The 21,442-nt window shown below is 51.0% G+C and overlaps 1 protein-coding gene across 14 annotated transcripts in view; it reads left to right on the top strand.

The window, feature by feature from the left end:
- The window catches only part of EHMT1 (euchromatic histone lysine methyltransferase 1), a 126,305-nt gene that overhangs the window by 37,124 nt on the left and 67,739 nt on the right, over positions 1-21,442 (top strand). For 7 of the 14 annotated variants that reach the window (XM_017829202.1, XM_017829211.1, XM_017829209.1 and 4 more), the window contains exon 2: positions 16,645-16,732. In XM_017829202.1, the coding sequence (XP_017684691.1) occupies positions 16,645-16,732 (88 nt within the window). Of the gene's footprint in view, positions 1-918; positions 1,018-1,652; positions 1,700-1,835; positions 1,933-7,022; positions 7,134-10,719; positions 10,913-12,677; positions 12,967-13,748; positions 13,779-16,644; positions 16,733-21,442 lie in introns of those variants that run through there. The other 7 variants (XM_017829207.1, XM_017829205.1, XM_017829210.1 and 4 more) reach the window with 7 other exon arrangements.

Genomic DNA, 21,442 nt, shown 5'->3' with positions numbered 1-21,442 from the left:
TTAAGTAACCAATTTTTGCCCTGGCAAAGCTGAACTTCTGCACCAATTACCTTTGTTTTCTGGAGCAGTTCAGAGAGCTGGGAGGGATCAGTAGGGAACATGCAAAGGATATTTTGGGAAACACAAGTTTTTAAGTCAAGCTCCGTGTGCAGATCACTCACAGTTTACAGGGCTGTTGTGTGTCTTTGCATCTTTTGTTTGGAAAACTGGAAAGGATTTAAAAAAAAAACAACCTCTCTTAATTCTTCCATGAAACAGTCCTACTGCATTGAGGAGACAAGGTAATGATGGTGGAATTTCAGAGGTGACAAGTGGAAAACAAACCTCTCTTAAAATTCAGGTCCTTAGGAAAACATAGCATGAAGTGTGTTGCTCTGCAGTCTCTCCCCCTCTTTTATCCTACTGTTTAACTTCCTTGCAAATAGAGTTAAAATAACCTTCAAGGAGATCAGGGTAGACTGGGGTAGGTTTAGCTTTAAGATGGCTGGGAAGCACTATTTGCATTGCCAGCTAAAAGCATCAGTTGAAGCCTGTTGGGGGGAAAAAAACCCCAACATTAATGACATTTTATGAAAATATTGCAATTTGTGGAAGGCCCAGAGTGACAAATCACCTGGTTTGGGTGTCACAGGGAAATGCTCCTTTTGCACTAGGCTTGCCTGAGACAGGATTTTCCTTGCTTTTGTTCTAAAACGAGATGCTTGCAGCCTAAAAACGCCTGCGATCCCCGCAGCGAGAGCTTCACCTCCTTGACAGAGGATGGGAAGAGGAAGGTTGGCCGGATTGGGATGAATCCTGCACCATTTCTTTTTTTTTTTTTTTTTTTTTTTTTGCTAATGACACTTCCTTATGCTTACATTTCATTAAAGCTCTGAAATGGCTGAAGATCAGCCCGCACTGAGCATGCTCCGGGGTGGAGGCTGCACCCATGGAGTGAGATGGATTTGTGGCTGGAGCAGGGATAGGCCTGGAGTCAGGACCTGGAGGGACCCGCAGCTCCCCGCAGCCGGGATGGAGGTAGGGCAAATCCAGTCGGTTCCTTGCCGTGCCCCCAGGCTGGGGGAGCGAGGAGACCGGATGGAGCAACAACTGTTGGAATCGATTCAAAAGCAGCGCAGTTAAACCACTGACACGAGATGGCTTCAAACGCTTCCTGTGGATCCGCGGGGAGGGGTTTGGAATACTGACCTTTGCTGGCTGGCAGGCCCGTGCGGAGAAGGGACCTGTGCAATGTCAGGCTGGTGACATGAGGTGACAGCAGGCAGGGGCTGCAGCCAGGGCTGTGCCTCCATGGTGGAGCCCATGTGATCCCGGCTCCGTCGTCTCGGGCGCTAATTGTTATTGATGGGGAGCCTCGCAGGGCTTGGACCTGCCCCGCAGTTCAAACCAGGATCCGGCTGGGATGGTGGGAGGGCGAAAGAATGTCAAACTCAAACTCCCTTTTCCAGCCTTATTTTGCATTCCAGTGGTGGCAAACAAACCTTGCCACATCAGGTCCTCCACACTGGCAAGGGAGAGGAGGGAATATGTTTGTTTGTTCCTTTGGCTGCGAGGTTTTCTGTGCTTCTTGCAGGGGGTTTAAGGTGTTGGCGAGTGGGCTTGGGGGCAGGCAGGGGACTCTGTGAGTTGTGCTCGGTTGGGCTCTTGGATTTCATCCGTAGTTGCCAGGTTTTTACAAGGAATGTGTAAGCACCAGCAGGTATGTGCTGCATGAGCCGATTGACTCCAGTTGTTGTACAAGCTCGCTGCGTGGGGAAGTGCCAATAAAACATTTACATTGGCTCTGGGTGTTTGTGTTAGCGAGGTGTAGGGAAGCTCTGGCTTGGTGTGGAGCAGGGGGGACGTCGGCCACGAGCCTCAGACCTGTCTCCTCACGCATGGGAGGCGTGTTATGGGGGGCCCACCCGTGTTTCGGCCTGGCTGGAGGTGAAGGTAAGGCGAGGGGTTTGCTCTGCTCAGGGCACTGGGAGTACTTGGGTGTTACAGCGTTGTAGTGTTTGACTTACTGAACAGAAATCTCTGTGATCGTGGTCTGCCTTTTAAGGTAGATCAACTCTTCCTTCAGGGCAACTCTGGCCACTTTTCACAGTGTAATTCAGAGGGCGACTGGCAAAGATTTGATTTTGTTGCTGTGTCCCAGGTGATGGTCATTCTGCATGAAGAGTCACTTCATTACCTAAAGTAACTTGCCTATTTATTGCCTGGTTCCATCTTTCTTGTGCACCCAACGCTTCCTTGGTGCTTTCTGAGCCTGTTTGCTACATCAGCCCTGTGCTGAACTGGTCACCAGTTTGCTTACTGGGCTTGCTTTTACGATGCCTGCATAAAATCCTGCTGGCGCCCAGCTTGCTGGGCAGACAGAACTTCTCCTACTCTTTAATGGTCGCTGGGTTGTTTATGGCTGGATGAAGGCACAAAGGAAAGCATTTATGTAAAACAAACAGCATTGTGACTGTACACCGAGAGGGGAAAGGGTTGGATTTTCTTTGGCTGAGGTGGGGGCTGTGTTTATGGCTTTTCAGAGTTTGTCCCGGTGGCTTTTTCTCCTGGCGTGACTCTGGCGGTTGAGGTGATCTCAGCCCCAAGTTTTCAAGCATGGTCTGGCTCCCTTGATGAGGAAATGGGACTTAAACAGTTTCAGATGCTGGAAACCCACTGGTGTGCTAATTTCCTATTGTGCTGTGTGAAGGTGTAAGGGAGCCTTAAAGACCCACTGCCACCTTATGGCAGTTGCTGAGAAGCAGCTTCTGTGGAGCCAATTCCGTACACACATCGTGCTCCATTTCTCCGCTCCTCTTAACCATGAGACTTGCATGGAGGCAGGAGCTTTGCTTTTAGAGGGTTCACCAGCTCCTTCTGTTCCTTGCAGAAATTTGATAAAGTCAGCAGGATTTCTTGTGGAGCCCTCAACGGCGATATTCCGTAGGAGCTCCTGATCCGGGGAGAGATACAAAGGCATCGGGAAGCACCGATGCTGGTGAAGAACTTGCTTATTTTCACATCAGTGCCTTAATCCTTAAAAAAAAATAGGTGTGAGGTCAAAGAACGGGGACAGATTGAGCACGTGAGGCTCCTTGGCAGGCTCCACAGCCGCGCTCCAGCTCCCGTTGCGGCAGGAGGGAGCTGGAATGCGCGCAGCCATTTTCCCAGCCGGCGCTGCTGGCAGAGCACTGAGCAGGGTTGGCTCTGCACCGACACGGGGCTGAGCCCCCAGATTGAACAATAACACATCTGCCTGTGGAGCAGTGAGCGTGGTGGGAGTGGTGATCCCACCTGGGATGCTGGATTTAGGACTCTTCTCCAGCGAGGCTGTGTTTGTGCGGTAGAAGCTCTTGATATGCGATGGCTGAATGAAGGGGAGAAATGGTGGTTTTAGGTTTCCAAAATAGAAGGAGCTGTGGTTACTATAAGTTAAAGCTGAAGGAATTTATAATTGGGAACTGTTAGGAATACAGTATGTTCTAAATTACAGCTGTCTGGCCAATAAAGTTCTAGGATTGCCCTGTAAATGAAATGCTCAATGCATATTCTTATCAAAGCATTGCAACATCTCCCAGAGAGCTCACATCTCCATTGCTGTCCAATAGGATCATTTTTTCCTTTCCTTTTCTTTTCTTTTTTCCTTCCTTTTTTTTTTCCCTTCTTGGTGTCTGTGATGTACTCAATGCAGAATCCCAGGGAACATTTCACATTTCCTATTAAGTGAAAACAGTTTTCAACTGTGCTGAGGAAAAGGGGGGAGAAAGAGCTCGAGAACTTTGGGGGGGAAAAGCAGGTTTTGAAAGGCAGGGAAAGCTGTGATTCCAGAATTGTGCATTAATGACTGCCTGCTCTTTCAAGGCTGTTATCTGAGCCTGGAGGTGGACACTGGGACTCTCTTGGAGGATGCTGAAGACACCCAGTGTGTCCTGGGACATTCTGGTTAAGAAATGCATGTAATGGCTGAGGAGGGAAGGGAGCATTTGAACAGCTTGTGGTAGAGCTGAGAAGTGGTTTGTAATGGTGCAGAAACAAGTCAAGATTGCAACAGAAAATGCTCATCTTATATCCAGAGTCCCTTCAGGTTGTTGTGCTTTTGGGATCACTTCTGAAGAGTCTTGAAGGGGAGCATCAGACTTGATCAACTGGAGGGTCTGGAAGAAGAGGAACCTGATGGAAATAAGGAAAACCCTCTATATTTTGCAGAACTAAATATTGTTCTTCCTGTAGAAACAAAAATCTTCCTCTTGCCTCCCACTTGTGCTTCCTCTGCAAGGGAGCTGTGAAAATGCTGGACGTAATGGTGTCATTAAGCAAAAGCCCTGAGGAACCCGGTGTCCTTTGTGAAGGGAGATTGTTGTGCTGCTGCTTTTCTTCCTGAAAATGTGGGATTTCTGAAAGGGAGGTTTGAGCCTTCAATCAGAGCATGGAGGCCTGAGAGCCACGGAGTGAAAATACCGGAGTGAAAATACCTTGTGATCTGTGGTCGCTGGTAGGAATGTTTGGAAAGGGGGTGTCGGGCTGGCTCCTACCGGTGTGGTGGGAAAACTGCTGGAGAGCACTGTGGTTAAATAAAGGACACAGCTTCGTGGGGCATGGGCTTGTTCTCATCCCAAATCATTAGCAAAACCAGTCTGGAGATGGGTCTGTGACCGCCCGGCCCCTGCAAAGGAGGGTAAATGGGGGCCCTGGAGTCCTGGGCAGGAGGCACTGCTTTGACAGCTCAGCCACAGGAGTGCCTGTGCTCTGGAAGCTTCTTTCTCCTTTGGGATGACATAAATTTAAGGTCTTACTGATGAACACCCGGCCATCCCCCGTGGCTGGGCGCTGAGCAGAGCTGCTGCTACGATGCCGATCGATCGCTTTGCTCCAGTTGGTCACTGAAGCATCTGCAATACCCCGCTTTGCCTTGTACTTGTTGTTTCTGAACAGTGTTTAGTGCTTTCGAGGATGGCCATGAGGTGTGCAAAGCATCTTTTGTAGCATCTGCTCTCGGTGTGTCTTTAACCTCAGCAGTGAAAACGTGTCTGCTGTGGAGATGCAGTGGGGACTGTCACCCCTCTGCCTGTGCGGGGAGGCTGCGGCCGTTCTCCATCGTTATTTTATCTCTGGAAGGGAATGTTGGCTGTGGTGGATCGTTGACACTGCCTTTGTTAATATCTTTGTTTCTATTTCTGGGGTTTTAATGAAAGCTTGGTAATTTCGTGCTGCAAGGAAGGGCAGCACGTCGACTGTTTTAAAGCCATCTTTGGTTTGAACTCCAGTAATCTTTTGATGCGGTGGATAACACAGCTCCTGTCTGCGTAGTCGGGGGTTGTTGCTTTTGTTTGGGGATTTTTGAATTTATCTTAAATGAGTTACCTCTCCACCTCTCAGCGACTGAGAGAAAGGCCAGGAGAATCTCATTTTGTGTATATTAAAACTTAAGATTCACATCAAACAAAAACCCAGTGGGTGAGAGAGCAATCCTCGCATTGTGCTGTCACCTCAGATACTCCTTCCCTATGAAACTCAGTCATCTCAATTTAGCCTTGTGTGTTTTAACTGTTTAGCAGTGAAGCTTCTCCAGAGTGTGGAGAGAAAAACAACATCCCTGTAGCTGAGGCAGATCCGTAGCAGCTCTTTGCTGCCTTAATTATTGCAGCTTTGCAAATGTGCCTGGCCAGGGTGGTGAAATAGCTGCTTGGGCTGGAGAAAACCTGGCTTGTGGATGTTTCCAGCCTGGCAGGACTTGGTACTCTGTGCTCTGCAGGGAGGAGGGGATGGCAGAGCAGGCCATGGCTGAGGGCCTGGACTCGCCTGCCTGGCTTGGGTGCTGGGGCAGGGCAAACATCCTCCTTGGGCTCCTCAAAACCTCCCTGTGGATTTGGATGGCCTTTTCCCTCTCTACAGTGCAGGCTGCTCCCTGCCCTCCCCAGCTCACCGTGACACATCACACTCTGCTCGTCTTCATTTGGATTTCTACTCTTACAGAGAACTCTGGCTCTTAAAGAGGACGATCCTCTGTGCTCTTCTCTTGGGGAAAACTGTTTTCCCTTTGGCCAAGAGCACACGGGTGGTGCCACAGGCCATTTCTGAGTTTCCTCTTCCTCCTGGCCTCTTCTCTGGAGTTGTGGCCGCCCTCCCCCTCCTCGGGGGGAGGTTCTCCAGCTCCAGCAGCCTCCTGCTCCTGCCTCCGATAAATGCCAGCCTTGCTTGAATCCCTTCCAGCCGATCTCTGCTCGCAGATGTTCCTGTGAGCTCCTCTGGCAGTTTTGCTGGGAGCTTGAGCAGATATGAAGATTGCCAAGAGTTTATGCTTAATTGTTAAGTGGAACAGAGACGAACTACTCTTATTTTGAAGCTAGAATTTCTTCTTTTATCTTGCTGACTGGGCCAGCTGTATCGTAGGGTTTGGCATAGGCTGAGCTCAGAGCTCCTGCACCTCGTAGTGCACTATCCCTTCTTTAGGGCGAGGATGAGGATGGATTCATGAGGGTGTCCCCTCATTCTCCCACAGCACTTTTCAACAGCTCTGTTTATGATACCCTTTTAAGGTCAGTTGTACCAGGTCAAGTTGTCTCATTAATCCCCAAAGTGAAAATTAGCTCCCCTTTGGCTCAGCAGTTCTGATATTGAATGCACTTGCAGTTGGACACTGCTCACTGCATCAGTTTAACCCATGTGCCTTCATCCCAGTGCTCTGAGGTTGAGGGCTTTGTTAAGCACAAGAAAATCAGCACGGGAGCATCCCCAAGCCACGCAGAATCCCTCTCCATCCCTCCTGCCTCTCCTCTTCCCACGCACAAGTGCTACTCTTGAAGGCCACGAGACAGGCACACCTCGCCCTATGGTTTAAAGAGCTTTCTCTTTTTTTCAGGCAAGTGATCAGTTTTGAGGCCTGGCACCCTGTCAGAAAGTTGACAGATGATCTGCGTTGCCGGTGCGTCCCCGGGATGCCCGGGATAATCGCGCTCCAATGGACGCCCTGGAGCCGGCAGGTTCTGTGTGAAATGGCTGCAGCTTGGAGGGAGCAGTGAAATGGGCTCTTCTGGGCATGCTCACTCTGTAGAGGGAGCTTTATCACATGAGCAGAAACTGAATCACTGCTCATGAGGATCTGGAATATGCAACTCTTGGAGTCTTCACCAGAAGAAGACAACAGCTGCCCGCAGGTACCGCAGGGTCCGACAGCCTCCCGCGCCCGGCGCGGCCCCGCCGGCCCTGGCAGACAGGCTTGTCTCCTGCTGGGGAAGGAGAGGCCTTGGAGAGGAGGAACAGAGTTTGGGGGATCATGGCTGGGCTTAGTTATTTATTTATTTGCTTCGATGCTCCTCTCTTTCGCTGCCCCGTGCGCGGGAGGGCAGGCGGGCGCGCGGGGACCGGCCGGGCTCCTTCCCGCTGGGATGGATATTCCAGGTGCTGTGCCATGGGCTCCTGGGTCCTTCAGCATCCGACATCGCTCCGGGAAACCTCAGGCTTTGTTTCCTCGTGTCCGGGGGTGGTCTTTGATTTGTGTTCTAGGGTGGGGAGGCCCGTTCGGGGTTGGGGGTTTTCGTGTATTTTTAGGGTTGGTTTGTGCTTTTAGAAGTTTTTTAAGGGTGAAGTTTCTGGAAAATTCTCCCAGGAGCCCTCCCTGCTCTTGTAGCTCTTGTAAGGAAAAGGAGCAAAGCCTGGGGTGTCTGAGCTGACTGAAGACAGAACTTCCAGAGGGGAGGAGAGGGCCTGTGGCCACATGGCACCTCCTCACTAGGTCTCCTTTGACAGCTTCTGCTTAGGGCTCATTTTCTCAGCTGGAGGCAAGAGGCAACAATATTTCACCAGGAAGAAACAAGCCTTTTGATTTTGGGGTGACTTCCTCTCCTCTCTTCTTTTCTTTTTTTTTTTTTTTTTCATTGTAGCAATGAAATCCAAGGGACCAGCTGGTTAAAATGAAACAATGAAACATCCGTAGTTGATTTCATGGCAGGAGGCCCAAGTCTGCAACGTATTTTAAAAGTTGCCTAAAATTCAGGGTCCTGGCCCTGCCATGGGATTTTATTTTTATTTTTATTTTTTTTTTTTGCTGTGGTTTGTGTTATGTGCAGATGGCTCAGTTGGCTGCCACAGGCCTCAGTGAGATTTGGGATGGACACCGAAGGTCCCAGAGCCGTGGGGAGCCTGGGCACCCCTACAAAACACTGTCCTGAGCTTGCTGTGCTCCAGGGAGACCCCTGTGTCTGCCCTGCAGACACAATATTGAATTTTCAATCGAGGAGCAAGATGTGAAGATGGCATTTAAAAGATCAGGGAGCTTACAGGACAATCTGTGACACCTAATCTAAATATCTGTTGTGCCTCCACTGGACTATAAATGCACTCATTGTTCATCATCTAGAAGATGTGAGCGAAAGGAGAGGGCCTCAGAAGCCACGAGGAGAGAAATGAGATTTCTTTTTAACGGTGAAGAGCAGAGGCCTTGACCTGCTGCCTGAGAGAGAAAATGGGCTTTGGGCTCGATGAAGGCTGAGGAGACAACCAAAAATGTGCTGAGGTGTGCAAGGTGTGCTCCTGTGAGGTGGTGACACAGTGACACCTGTGTGACAGCAGCTGGCAGCGCCCAGTGCTCCGTCCCTGCCGGCCGGGGCCCTTTGAAAGCGTCTGCAGAGCTGCAGAAAAGCCTGACCTACTTTGGAGGGAGGAGAGCAGCCGAGGTCTGGGCTGGGCGCTGCTTCTCGGCGAGGGTTAAGAGCCCGACGTGGGGCCTTCAGGTCTTGGGTTCGGGCTGTTCCATGTGTTTAACGCACTTTTCAGTGTTTTCCATGAGCTCTTCCCCTCGTCCAAGAGCGTGTTGGGGCAGAGCTGGGCTCTGTGGCTCACATGGGGCATATTGCTGCTGCTCAGCCCCTGTGAAACCAGCCCTGGGCAGGGGAGCAGGGGCAGCTCCATGACCTGGGGGCTTGGGTGGCAGTGGTCATCCCAAGGCTCCTTCTGCCAGGCTCCCTGACCTCTCCCCTGCGGTGCCATCTCCTAAGGAAGGAGCGTTCATCTCCTGCACTGTCAGGGAGTTGCTTTATTCAGGTAAACAAGGAGTTTTAAGGAGCTTCGCTTTCCTGGCCAGCTGGTCTGGGGGAGGGCTGGCTTTGACTCTTGCTGCTCCTCTTTTGTTTTCCTTTTTGCTGCTTTTCCCTGAAGTTTTTCCTTCTCACCTTCCCGCTCCTGGGGCCGGGAGCGGTCGAGGAATGGCCGCAGCGGGAGAGTGACCGTGTGTTTGGGTCACTCGGAAGGCTCGGGGCACTGATGGCGTGTGCTCCCTGCTTGGGAGCCTTGGAGGACCATATGTTCCTGCAGTGACATGGAATGTCAGAGGCTTGGAAATGAATCCTGAATTTATAATCCTTAACCAGCGTTTTCAGCCAGTTATTTTTATACTCCTCTGAATTTAGAGTTTTGACACCAACTTCTCTTTGCAGACCTTCACGTTGCCTTGTTTCTGGAGGGATCCATCCCTCCCTGTGTCTGTGGGAGCTCTTTGGTCTCTTGGGTTGGGGGATGCCTGTCTGGCTTTGCTGTAGGATGATCTTGGTGCTAGAGGGAGGCAGAGGAGGAGGATGGGCAGTGGGCAGCACTGCCTGCCAGGATTTACAGTACTCAGGAAAGCAGCAGGAGCGAAGCTCTCAAACTGTACAAGCTAATTGGAAAATGTCCTGAAAGCAAATTAAAAATAGAGGGGAAAAAAATGTAGAGCAAGCTTTTTAAAAGTATTCTGGACTCCCAACTCAACAGCTTGCTTCCCCCAAACCAGGTAATTTATTTATCCTTTTCCTTCAGTCCCCATCAGGAGGGGGAAGGACACGGACAAGGGTCGAGGCAGTGGGGGTTAAGAAGATCTGACGTGCAAGTGTCCTCCCTGCAACGCTGCCATACTGTGCTGGAGCAGCACAGTGCCTCTTGCAAAGGAAGCTTTTCACAACTTGTCCTTGTTCCAAGGATGAGGAAACCTCCAGCTCTTCTGGCATTTTCTCTCTGTCACAAGTCAGAGCTGCTTTCACCTGTAAAGTATGATCAACACAGACGGGGAGAGGGCTGGAACAGAGCGGGGCTCCGAGCAACCTTGCAAGGCTTTTCATGGAGTTCTTGGTGTTAAATGAGGAACATTTCCCCTCCTCCTCTCCTCATTTTCCTGTGTGCCTGCAAAAATACTCTGGTTTGCATTTAAAGGAGAAAACTCTATGTGCTGGGACTAAGCCAACTTGTTTATTTAAGGGAAATACCATATTTCCAACCCTTTTTCTCACAGAGGAAGGCTCGGCAGAGGATGGCAGACTGGGCTGGGTATTATATTTTTAGGTGACATCGAAGCACAGTTGTGATTCGAAGAAGCTAAAAAATCATGGCTGGCTTTTTGCATCGAGCTCTGCAAGACCTCTCCTCCCCACAGCCCCCCAGCCCCCACGGGGGGCTCCAAAGCAGGTGGATTTTGACCTAAATCAAGGGGGGAGAAGGAAAAAAAGAAACAAAAGCCAACCAGAAAACAGCAAAACCACCACCATAGCCCCTCCAGGCTGCTGCTCTCCATGCTTTCGCAGTGTGCCTTCCCCCAGGGGGGTGTTTGTGGCGGGGGCTGGGGGCGCTGGGGAGGGACAGGGGCCCTGTGTCCCTGTCAAAAGATGGCAGGTCCGTGTGTCCGTAAACAATGCGGTTATGAAATGGCAGCGCGGCCGCGCTGAGCATGCTCGGGAGCTGCCTGTAGGGGGAGGCGAGCCAGAAAGATGATCTAATTCCGTGCAATTCTTGGGATTGAAGGAAAAGACCAGGCTCCACTCTTAATGACAGAGCAGAAAAACCAGGCCCCACGCCGGGGACGAAGCCCGTAGGCCATGGAGGAGAGGGTGTGAGGATCTCCCACCTCCAGGACTTCGGGTGCTGGGCAGCGCTGTGTCGCTTTCTCGCCCTCCAGGAGAGTAAGGCCTTGGTGAGGTTTTGCTGTAGTTATTAGAGGGACAGGCCCGAGGGTGCAAGTTTTATGATGATTATTATTTTTATTATTATTTTGTCTCTTTTTTCCCCTCCTTCTCCCTGCCCACTTTCCCGGCTCGCAGGCGCCGGGGCCGCTCCATGGCCGGAGGTGACCCAGGTGGAGGTGGTGTGGGCAGCTGAGCCAGGTCCTCGTGGTCCCATGGGAAACCCTTGGGGGGCTTTCCCTCCTCTGCTGCCCCATGTGCCCTTCCTTGGGGCGCCATCGGGATGGGCAGGGGGAGAAGGAGCTGCGCCGCTGGCTGTGGTGGTTTGGGGGTGGGAGGAAGAGGAGCGTGGAGGCTGAAGAGGTAGCTGAGCCCCTTCCATGGGGGTGAGCAGCTTTCCAGCTCCCCATCACTGGAATCTGCTGGAATCTGCTTGCTCCAGGCTCCTCTTGGTGCTATGGTTTTGTCTTGGCTCGGCCTTCCTGGGGACTGGCTGTTTCTGAAGTGGCTGGTTTGCTTTTGCTGGAGATAGTGATGAATCTTGGTCTCCATTTTAGGGTTTTCTTCCCTCCCCTCCCGGGTGCCAGGAGAAGGCAGGAGCAGCTGGACTCCTTGCTCCCCTCAGCCCGTGGAAGGAGGGGATGCCTTTGTCTGCTCTGGATTTACACTTGCCTGCACATACAAGTTGCACTGGCTTTAACTCTACTGGGATGCAGCTGGATGGGAACGGTGCTTCCCGGCCTGGAAGCAGTGAGGAAGTGTAAATTGATCTCCCCTTTCCAGGAGGGCACGGGCTCTGCAGACCCCCCTTGCCTGAAGCCTGCACGCCCTCGTGGAATGCCTTGTCTTAAGAGAAATCACTTTAAGTCCTGTTGTGTTTCATGCACGTGTCTCCGTGTTCCCAGCTGTTGCATGCAGGGACTTGTGCCTCTTCCTACGAGTCCCCCCTTTTTGGGAGTTGACGTGCGTGTGGCTGGAATGGGAGAGAGGACATGGGGGTTGGGAAGGAAATGTTTCTTTTCTATGGGAAAGAGTCAGGGTGAAAGGAATCCAGGAGACAAAAGAACTGCAAAGAATTTGATTTGGGGACAAACTTCAGGCTGAGGGCAGTGCTTGTTGTGAGCTGCAGATAAAATTCCATGTTCACATGATTGCATGGGGCTTATAAGGAAGTGTGGCCTTTACCTGGAAAAAAAAAAGGAGCTTTGAGGCTGGTGACTGCTTTGTAGGCCGAGTGTGCTGGTGGTTGTGCTTCCTTCCTTCTCCAGATCAAATGCTGCTGTTGGTTCTAATGACAGGCCCGTGGTCAGCGTCCCCACGAGCCCTCATCCCAGGCCTTGCCCATGCACAGCAGGACCTGAGCAGCGCCCAGACCCGAAATGAGCAGCCTTCCCCTGCCTACAAAGGAAACACTCTCTTTCTACAAGCCTTCTCTTCATCATTATTTCCTGTATAATTAACTACAAAATGTTTGTCTTCTCTTTAAGGCAAAGGTTATTGTGAGCAGGCTGGTTCGGGTTGCGTTATTTTTATTTTTTTGTTTTCCAGGAGAAGGAGGGAAAAAATGAGTGAATAAGAATCTGCTGCTGGGGTTGCATCATTTGTTGAGAGCTTTGCTTCTGCTGTGCTGCAGTCTGGGCTGGTGGGAGCTTTCCCTGGGGCCGTGTCCTGACTGTGTGTGGGGAGCAGGGCCCGGTGGTGTCACCTTGGAGGGGTTGGTGTCACCTCCCTGCTGGAGGATGGGCAGGATCAGTGCTGTCCATCCCACCGGCTCTGGGGGCAGAGGTTTTGGTGCACCCCACTGCCCTGGATGGGAAGGGGCAGTTTGAGGGGTGTCCTGCTCCCAGCCCTCTTCTAGCTCGACCTGCTGTAGCTGCTCAGCTCCGCTCACGTAACGCTCTGCGAAGCCTCGGGTTCCCAGACCGTTGACTTTTAAGACATAAAAAAAAAAAAAAAAGACCCTGGTGAAGGTAGACATCTTGGCACCTCAGCCTGAGCTCCTGCCCGGGCTGCTGGGAGAGGACACAGCTCGGGCTCATGATGTAACTCTGGTCCCCTGGGCTGGGTAAGCTGCAATATGTTGGAGTTTTGCTGTGCATGTGTTGTCTTTGCCTATAAAACCTGTTTGGACCTTTGTGAAGGGCACCCGGATGGCTGATGAAAATGCCAAGGAGGAGGCTGAGAAAGCTCTTTCTGTGTTTCCCAGCTTTGTTCTTTTGCTCTTCTTTCTTTTCCTTTTTTATTTTTCCCTTTTTTTTTTTTTTTTGGAAAGGTTTTTTTTTTTTTTTTTTTTTTTGTTTTAAAGGCACCACTGTAGCTTCTAGTCATCATCTGTTTGGAAATGCTGCAGAGCCTTCCCTTGGCCGGTCTGACCTGTCTTCCATCCCCTCCCAAGACCTCATGGAGGAGAGGAAGCCTGTTTTCTTGTAAACAGAGGCAGAGAGCGAAAAACTAAACCAGCAGTAGCTCCTCTGCTTGGCTCCTCATGGCTTTTAAAGCCCTTTCAAAGACCCAATCAGTCTTTCTTCAGATGCACTAATTTTTGCTGCCCCTTGAAACCTAAAATTAAAAGGGTTGAGGGGAGAGGGGGGGCAATTATGCTTCATGGCTGGTGGTGTGTACCCTTTGTGGAGGTTCTCCAGCCACGGATGGTTAATAATCACTCTGGGGTCGGCGAGGGAATGGAGGCAGCCGGCTGCGGGAAAGGGGGAAAGGAGGAAAAAAATAAATGGAGCGAGTGAGACTTTTATTGTGAAGCAGCGTGTGCTTGGCAGTTGGCTTTGTTGGGACTGCTGCAAGAGCAGACATTTCTCGGCGGGGAGGGTGGGTATAGGATTTCCCTGCCAATCGGGAGCGGACGGATGGGGCATGGGGAGGGTGAGCAGAAAGGGAAGTTTGCTCTGGATTTAAGGGAGGGGAGGGCAAAAAAACCAACACACACCCCCACACCCACACCCCCCAAAAAAATGGAGGTATTGACACTTTGCGGTGGAGTTGGTGCTAAGTTGGCTGGGTGGAGCCGTGGGGCTGCTGGGAATGAATGGGTGGGTGCCCCGTGGGTGCCCCTCGGGGTTGGGTGCTGATGGAGGGGAGAGCTCTGGCCTGGGGGGAAGAGGCTTCGAGGGCTTTGCAGGGGTTTCCTGTAGCTTCCCTTTGATCAAAATGCTTCAAAATTCACAGTTGACTCTTTATTTATTTATTTATTTATTAATTATTACTTTATTTTCTGCCTCGACGCTGAGTTTTTGTTGGGGAGTTGTGACGCTGCTGTTGGTGGCGAGACAGGAGAGCCCGTGAGGTGCCACCTCAGTCAGCCTTGCCTTGGCACCCAGCTTTTGTACTCTCACAGCAAAAAAATGGTGGTTTCTCTCTTGGGGATGGAAGTTCTGCTTTGAGAGCTGGGCAGGACCCAGGCAGCTCTGAATTCCTGGTGACTGCAGTGAGGAGGGAGGGTGATGGAGGTCTGATTGACTCCAGGGTTTCCTGCAGTGGCTTTTCTTCAGGCGTCGTGGGCGAGCAGCAGCAACGCCTCTGTGGAAGGGAGAGTGTGGGTGATTTGTGGGCTGAGGATAGTGCTTAGAAAATAAAGAAAAACTTAGAATCAGATGGCTCAGAATGACCCACTGGAAGTCCTGGGGCTTCTCGTATGAGTCAGTGTAACAGCAGGAATATCAAGACCTTTCCTTATTGCAACAAAGGTTGGGAAAACAAACTGCTTCCTGTTAGACAGACTGAAGCTCTTTATTTGCTGTTGGTGCCTGTGGCAAGGGCCTGGGTGCCCCTGCCCGGGGTGCCCTTGGGCACTCTGAGCTCTCTTTGCACTAGTCTTGCTGCAGGGTGTTCCATGAGCAAAATGAAGTTATTCCCAGTTTACAAGAGGTCTGGCTAGAGGAGAGGTAGGGTTTACAAGCTCGTGTTTGCAGCAAGGATATGTATTATTGGCTTAGCAAACAAATAAATAAAGAAGGTGCTCTATGTTCAGGCTTTGGGCTGTGTTTTATGATCATTTCTGGATGGCAGCTGTTGGCCAGTGTGTGCTGGAGGTAGGTTCTGCTACAGGCTGTTGGTGGGCTCAGCTGAGGTTCCAGATGCTCACAGCTTGTTTTTTGGGCTGTGGCTGAAAATCTGAAGGTGCTGTGCTGGGAGCACATGTTCCCTGGTGCTGAGAGCATTGAGATGTGGCCGGGTTTGCTGTTTGCTTGTGCTCAGGCCAGGCTGGGGACAGGCAGCCCCCCACAGCCTCCATCCTCCGTGTTATGGGAGCAATCCTGGAAGTGCCCTCAGCTCCAGGCCTGGCAGGTGATGGAGGCTTTCCCAGGAATTCGTGCCCAGCCTGGTGCTCCCTCCTTTCCCTTAGTGTGTGTTGCTTTGCAGATGGAGGCATTTGGGAGCATCCTGCAGGGATGTGGGGCTGGATGAGCCCCTTGTGGGGCTGGGGGGCTGCTGACATTGCTGCTGAGTTCACATGGAAACAAACCTGTCAGGGTGGCTGGTGACAGCAAAGCAACACCAAAGCCCATCTCCTCTGTCCTCTCTGGACAGAATCCCACATGGTGACAGGAGAGCTGGTGCTGGGAATGGTTTGGAAGCTGGTACACCAGCTTTGGAAGCTGGTACACCGGGTTTGGGAGCTGGTACATCGCGTGCACCTTATCTCTCTCGCTCGCTTTGTGGGAGATGGGCAGGTTGTTTTTCTTCCTTTATCACCCAGTGTGCTTTAAACCTTGTGATTTGCATGGCTGAGGCACCATCTGCTCTCTGTGCCGGCCCTACAACAGTTGGCTTGACCTGGGTTTATTCTTGTGCCGCCGCGCCGGCAGCGTGTGCTGAACCCTTCACCCGACCTCGTCACGCGGCAGCTCTGCAGGGCAGGCACCATCTTTGCCTCCAGACCAGCTTGTCTCCTTAAACACAGGGCTGTGGCAAAGACCCCTTCTACTTCATTTTTTTTTTTTTTTTTGCAAATACCTTTTTTCCTACTGTTTTGTTCTGGTGGCTTTTTTTTTCAGTCTCGCCACTTCGACATAAAAAACCAAGGTATTTAGGCTGCAAACCTGATCTAACAACGTGACTCCAGGCGTCTGAAAGGCAGAGGAGATGAGCAGGTGTTCCCTTTTTTACGTAAAAATATAAAAAAAAAGGGGGAGGAAAAAAGAAAAATTACTTTCTATGGAATTAAAAATAGAGCTGATTAATAAACATGGGTGTTGTGAATGAGGAGTTAGCTGGAGCTGGCTGATGGTTTGCATTTTGCGTGTACATTAGAATGAACTACCAAAAAAACAACCAAAAGCTCACGGGCTGGAAATGCTGATAAATGAGCTGTAAAGAGAAGGCTGATAGATCTGCCTCCCCCACCCAAAGCCTAAGAAGTTTTGGGGGAGTAAAAGTCACCTCCTGGAGATGCCTTTCCTGTGCACTGACTCAGCTGGATTCCTGGGCACGTTGCACTCACAGAATCTGTCTGGCTCGTCCAAGCCCAGAGCTGGGAGGTCTGAGCCCCGGGCAGAGCTCAGAGTGTCTCTGCTCCTCGGGCTGTCAGCCGGGGCCAGCCCTGCCGTGTTTTATCTGTGACCTGTGCCTTGGTGGCAGCTTCCTGGCGGCCTTATTTTGCAGAGGGAGGTTTGCCCGTGATGTAAACAGGATGTGTCCATGATTGTCTCTTCTTTTCAAAGCAATGCAATGTGTGTGGATGACCATGGAGCTAAACCCTGATGTTTCTGTTTTGTCTCCCCCTCCTTAGCGAGCATTGCTGAGTAAAGGAGAGCCAAGGAAAGACGCCTGCATGAAGACTGAGCTGCTGAAAGACATCACCAACAACAAAGAGGAAGGTGAGCACCTGCCTTGGGTGAGGGCCAGACCTTGCTCGTGAGGTCAGCGCGTGGTGGGAACAAAACTCGGGGCTTGGAGATGAGCTCTGTCCCCCCAGTGCCTCAGCTGTGCTCCCACAAACAGTGGCTCCCTTCTCCTGGGACTGTTCTCAGCAGGGCTCTTCCCCAGAAGAGGCAGATTTGCTTTTCAGTCCATCCCCCACCACTCCCCTCCAGAATGGGGTCTCATTTTCACTTCTGCTCTGGTGTGGCTGTGAGGCCGAAGGAGTCACTTTGAGCTTCCTTTGCCTGACTGGTTTCAGCTGAACTCTGAAACGATGGCCTTTTCCTCCCTCTAGGAAAGTTCACTTTCTGTTTTCCTGGGGGTTCCTCTCTTGCTGCAGAGCAGGCCCTGATGTTCTGCAGGATGGCTGGTGGGGTTGGACACCCCACACCTCGGGGTGTCGGGAGACACTTCCAGGCTCCTGTGTGGGCTCTGCTGCTTTTGCTGTGCAGGATGCAGCACGCGTTCACTTGACAAAGTGTTTCCTGCGGGAAAGTTACATAAAAGTAACATAAAAGTTACAAAATCTGTGAGTTACATGCACGCAAATCTAAGGGCTTAATAAATGTGTCAGTAGGATTAGGGGAAAAAAACCCACCACTCTTTATCTTTCCTCCAACTCCCTCCTGTCTTTATTATTCCTTGACTAGTTACTTCTCCTAGCTCTGCAGGGATTTGGTGTGTTTTTGTTCTCCTTTCCATAACAGAGCATTAGGAAAGCACTGAACTGGCCCCATCAAAATCCCTACTCTTATCTAGAAACAAAATTTTGGACTTAATTCAGTCGTGTGTGAGTACAGCGTTGCTTTTTCTTTCCCCTCTGTCCAGCATAATGTTTTGTCAAGCTGCTCTAGTTAGAGAGTAAAGCTCAGAACAGGCAAAATACTGAATGCTGTGTCAGGTGCTTGGATATTAACTGGGAGCACGTGAGTCCTGCTGCCAGAGCTGGTGGTGTAGGGACCTCAGGTCTGGGCAGAGCAGGGCTGAAATCTGAGGTGTCGGTAGGAGGTCGTGTTGCTCTGAGGGAGCCTCTCAATTTGATCCCTTGCCTTGCTTGGCTCAGGACTATAAATCTTGTTTGTTCAGCTCTTGGTTGATCTTAAGGTAAGTGTCAAGGTGGAGGTAAAAAATCCAGAAAGAGGGTGGGAAGAGACATTTCTGTGCCTTGGATGTCTTGACTGGTTGTGACTTAGAGCAAATGCTGCGTGTCAGGAGGGAGCTGAGAACCCTCCCTGTGCAGGAACAGTCTCCAGGCTTCACAAGGTGCTCAAATTCCAACCACTCCAGCTCATTGTCTGGTTCTGTAAGAAGAAGAGTCCTAAAATGTGATCTGCATAGTGCCCATTCTTCTGGAATGTTCAGCTGTATCCTTCCCTTCCAGAGCACACAGACAATGGGGTGTGTGGTCGCTGTGCTGTGCCCACTGTCCCTCACTGCCCTTCCTTCCCCAGCTGGGATTGTCGGAGGATCATCATCAACACAACATTAATTAACGTCCCCAAAGCCTCTTAATAACAGTGTTTAGCGTTGGCAAAGAGTTTGCATTTCTGACTGTGGCGTGAACATGAAATCATTCCAACACACTCGTGAGATGCCATGAAATTGTTTCTTTGAGCCCAATTTCCTGGCTCAAGGACAGGCAGCAATGTATGGAACTGGGGTGTGTCGACTGGAAAAGCACCCTGAAGTCTCAACTTTCTCTCTTTAAATTTGTTTTAACAAACTTAAAAGTCATTTTCCTTTAGCAAGGAGGATGTGACCAGTGCTGTTTAATACCTTCATCAGTGCCATGGCCTGGTTTAGGCTGAGTTGCTGCAGCAAACTGATGGTGTGTTTGATGGGAGCCAAGACCTTCAGCACACAGCTGAACCTGCTGTGGATTGTGTTCCCTTTGGGAAAATCCCCTTGGCAGGTAACTTGTCAATATTGAACCCGGGATCTAAAACTTCCAGAGGCTTGAACTTGCAGATCCAAAGGCTGACTAAAGGTGCTGTTTGGGCTAAAGGCTCAGTGTGAATTGCTGTGTTTTTCTCTCTTTTCACTCTCCCTGGGCTCAGAAGGGTGCTGATGCTGAGGGCAGGGCCAGCTCCCCATTGGAACTGTGGTAGCTCCATTGCTGCCACCCTGAATGGCCTTTTACCAGTTACACCTCTACCTACAAACTTGTGCTTCCCCTGTGTCCAAGATGAGCCAGGAAATTCAGGTGCCTTGAAGCCTTGACTGAGATTTGGGGGTCTGTCCCCCAGGCCAGGCCCATCAGCACCCCTGCAGCAGTGCCTGTGACCACTGTCTGGCTCCAGCACTGAGGAACATCATCATGTTGGAGATCTCCATGAGGATCCTGTTGCAGAGCTGAGCTGCCCCAGTTTGTAATCCCAGAATCATAGACTGGTTTGGGTTATGAGGGACCTTAAAGTTCATCCTGTTCCATCCCTGCCATGGGCAGGGACACCTTCCACTAGCCCAGGTTGCTCCAAGTCCTGTCCAACCTGGCCTTGGACACTTCCACGGATCCAGGGGCAGCCACAGCTTCTCTGGGCAACCTGTGCCGGGGCCTCCCCACCCTCACAGGGAAGGATTTCTTCCCAATATCCCACCTAACCCTGCCCTCTGGCAGTGGGAAGCAATTCCCTCTTGTCCTGTCACTCCAGGCCTTGTCCAAAGTCTCTCTCCATCTTTCTTATGGGTTCCCTTCAGGCACTGGAAGACCTCAATTAGGTCACCCCAAAACCACCTTTTCTCCAGGCTGAGCAAACCCAATTCCCTCAGCCTTTCCTCACAGGAGAGGTGCTCCATCCCTCTGATCAGCTTGTGTTGGAAAGGATTTTAAAGACCATACAGTTCTTCCACCTCCCTGCCATGGGGAGGGACACCTTCCACTAGCCCAGGTTGCTCCAAGCCCTGTCCAACCTGGCCCTGATTAATCTGCTGGTTTGAGACAGTGCTCCCCTTTCTTGGTGGTCCTCAGCCTGCCAACCTGTCATCTGGGACAGCTCAGGAGCTGGGGAGGAGTTGAGGAGTTGTTGGTGCTTGGGACAGGGCTGGGTGGGTGCTCTCAGGGAGCAGCCTGGGGTGGGGGCCCTTGGGTGGGCAGTGGTGGTGTTTTATTCCCTGCTCCTTGAGCAGGAGGTGTTGCAGAAATGCTCAATGGTTCCCAGCTGGGCCTTCGTCCTGATAAAGAGAAATTATTGAACTCTAAATGTAAATCTACTTATAGGAGCAACTCTTTGGGTGTTCCAGCACTTCCATTTCTGGGTCTGGGGGTGAGTCCCAACCTGTGCAAAGCCCAGTGGAAGTCACTCACTGGGCTCGGAGTCCCTTTGTGTGTAAAATTACTCAACACAGATAGAAAAAAGCTGTGCATGAGGCTGTTTTGTTGTCCATGGGAAATGTTCCAGTTCAGTTTTACATGTGGGTGTGAGTTTAGGTCCATCTTTCCCTTTGACAGGGCAAGGAAGGGGGCAGGGAGATGGAAGATGAGTGGAAAAAAGCTTTTATTAGGCCATATTGTCTTTAGCCTGACTCAGAGTGAAACTATTAAAAAGTGGTTTCTTTGCAAGAGTTTCGAGTGATTTCAGTTCTCCTCATGTACATCACTCTGAACTCTGTGCTGTGTCTCCCTTGACCTTTCGAGGCAAATCCCTCCTTTCCTGATTCCCCAGCCCCAGGGATGGAAAGTTCCACTAAAGCAGTGGCCCAAAAGCAGGAATGGGAGTTGGGAATGAAGTTCTCAATTAGCCCCAGCATTTCTGAGCCTTCACTTGAGGCAGCTGCTCTGCAAGAGTGCTGGGTGAGACCTGCACAGTCACTGCTCTCAAATAAGCTCCAGACTGCTTTGAGAGAGTGTCAGGGGTTTAAATTCCCAGAGAAGCATTTTCCCCCCCTTTTTTTTTTTTTAGTTTTTCTCCCTCTTATTGCAGGTAGGAAGCTGCCTGTGAGTGCTGGAAGTGCTGCTTCCACTAAGCAGCTGCAGCCTCTGCATTCCCCTTGCTGGGATGGCAGCTTTAAAGGAGGGCAGGAGTGATCTCCTCCCCTCCATGTGCTTGGCACTGGGATCCCCTGCTGGGACTGACAGCAGGAGAGCAGGCAGAGCAAAGGGATGCTTCAGGTATTTCAGATGTTCATCCAGCTGTGCTCCCAGGCACTCCCTGAGTTTGGGACCCTGGCTCCAGGAGGGATGTGCCCGTGGCAGAGAGAGGAAATGCAGGTGGAGCCTGACAGAGCAGGAGCATCCCTTGGTCACAGCCCCGATCCCGTGGCAAAGGGAGGGATGAATTTCATGGAGCTTGTTAACGTGTTCTAAGTCATTAAATTGTTGAGCCAGTTTAACTGTTGAACTATTAATGTTAAAAGTGTGTCCTTGGGACCAGGAGGGGCAGTCCTGGGGACATTGGGAAGTGTGGGGCCTGCAGGTTGAGGGAGGTGATCCTGCCCCTCTGCTTGGCCCTAGTGAAGCCACATCTGGAGTGTTGTGTCCAGTTCTGGTCTCCACGGCTCAAGAAAGACAAGGAGCTATTGCAGAGGGCCCAGCAGAGGCCACAAAGATGATGAGGGGTCTGGAGCATCTCTCTGAGGAGGATAAACTGAGGGAGCTGGGCCTGGTTAGTGTGGAGAAGAGAAGACTGAGAGAAGATCTCATGAATACATATAAATATGCACTGGAAAAT

This window comes from Lepidothrix coronata, unplaced genomic scaffold (assembly GCF_001604755.1).
Source record: "Lepidothrix coronata isolate B3197 unplaced genomic scaffold, Lepidothrix_coronata-1.0 Scaffold160, whole genome shotgun sequence".
In the NCBI taxonomy this organism is placed as follows: Eukaryota; Metazoa; Chordata; class Aves; order Passeriformes; family Pipridae; genus Lepidothrix; species Lepidothrix coronata.
Note: the sequence above shows the minus strand (reverse complement) of the source record. Positions and strands in the feature narration are given on the sequence as shown.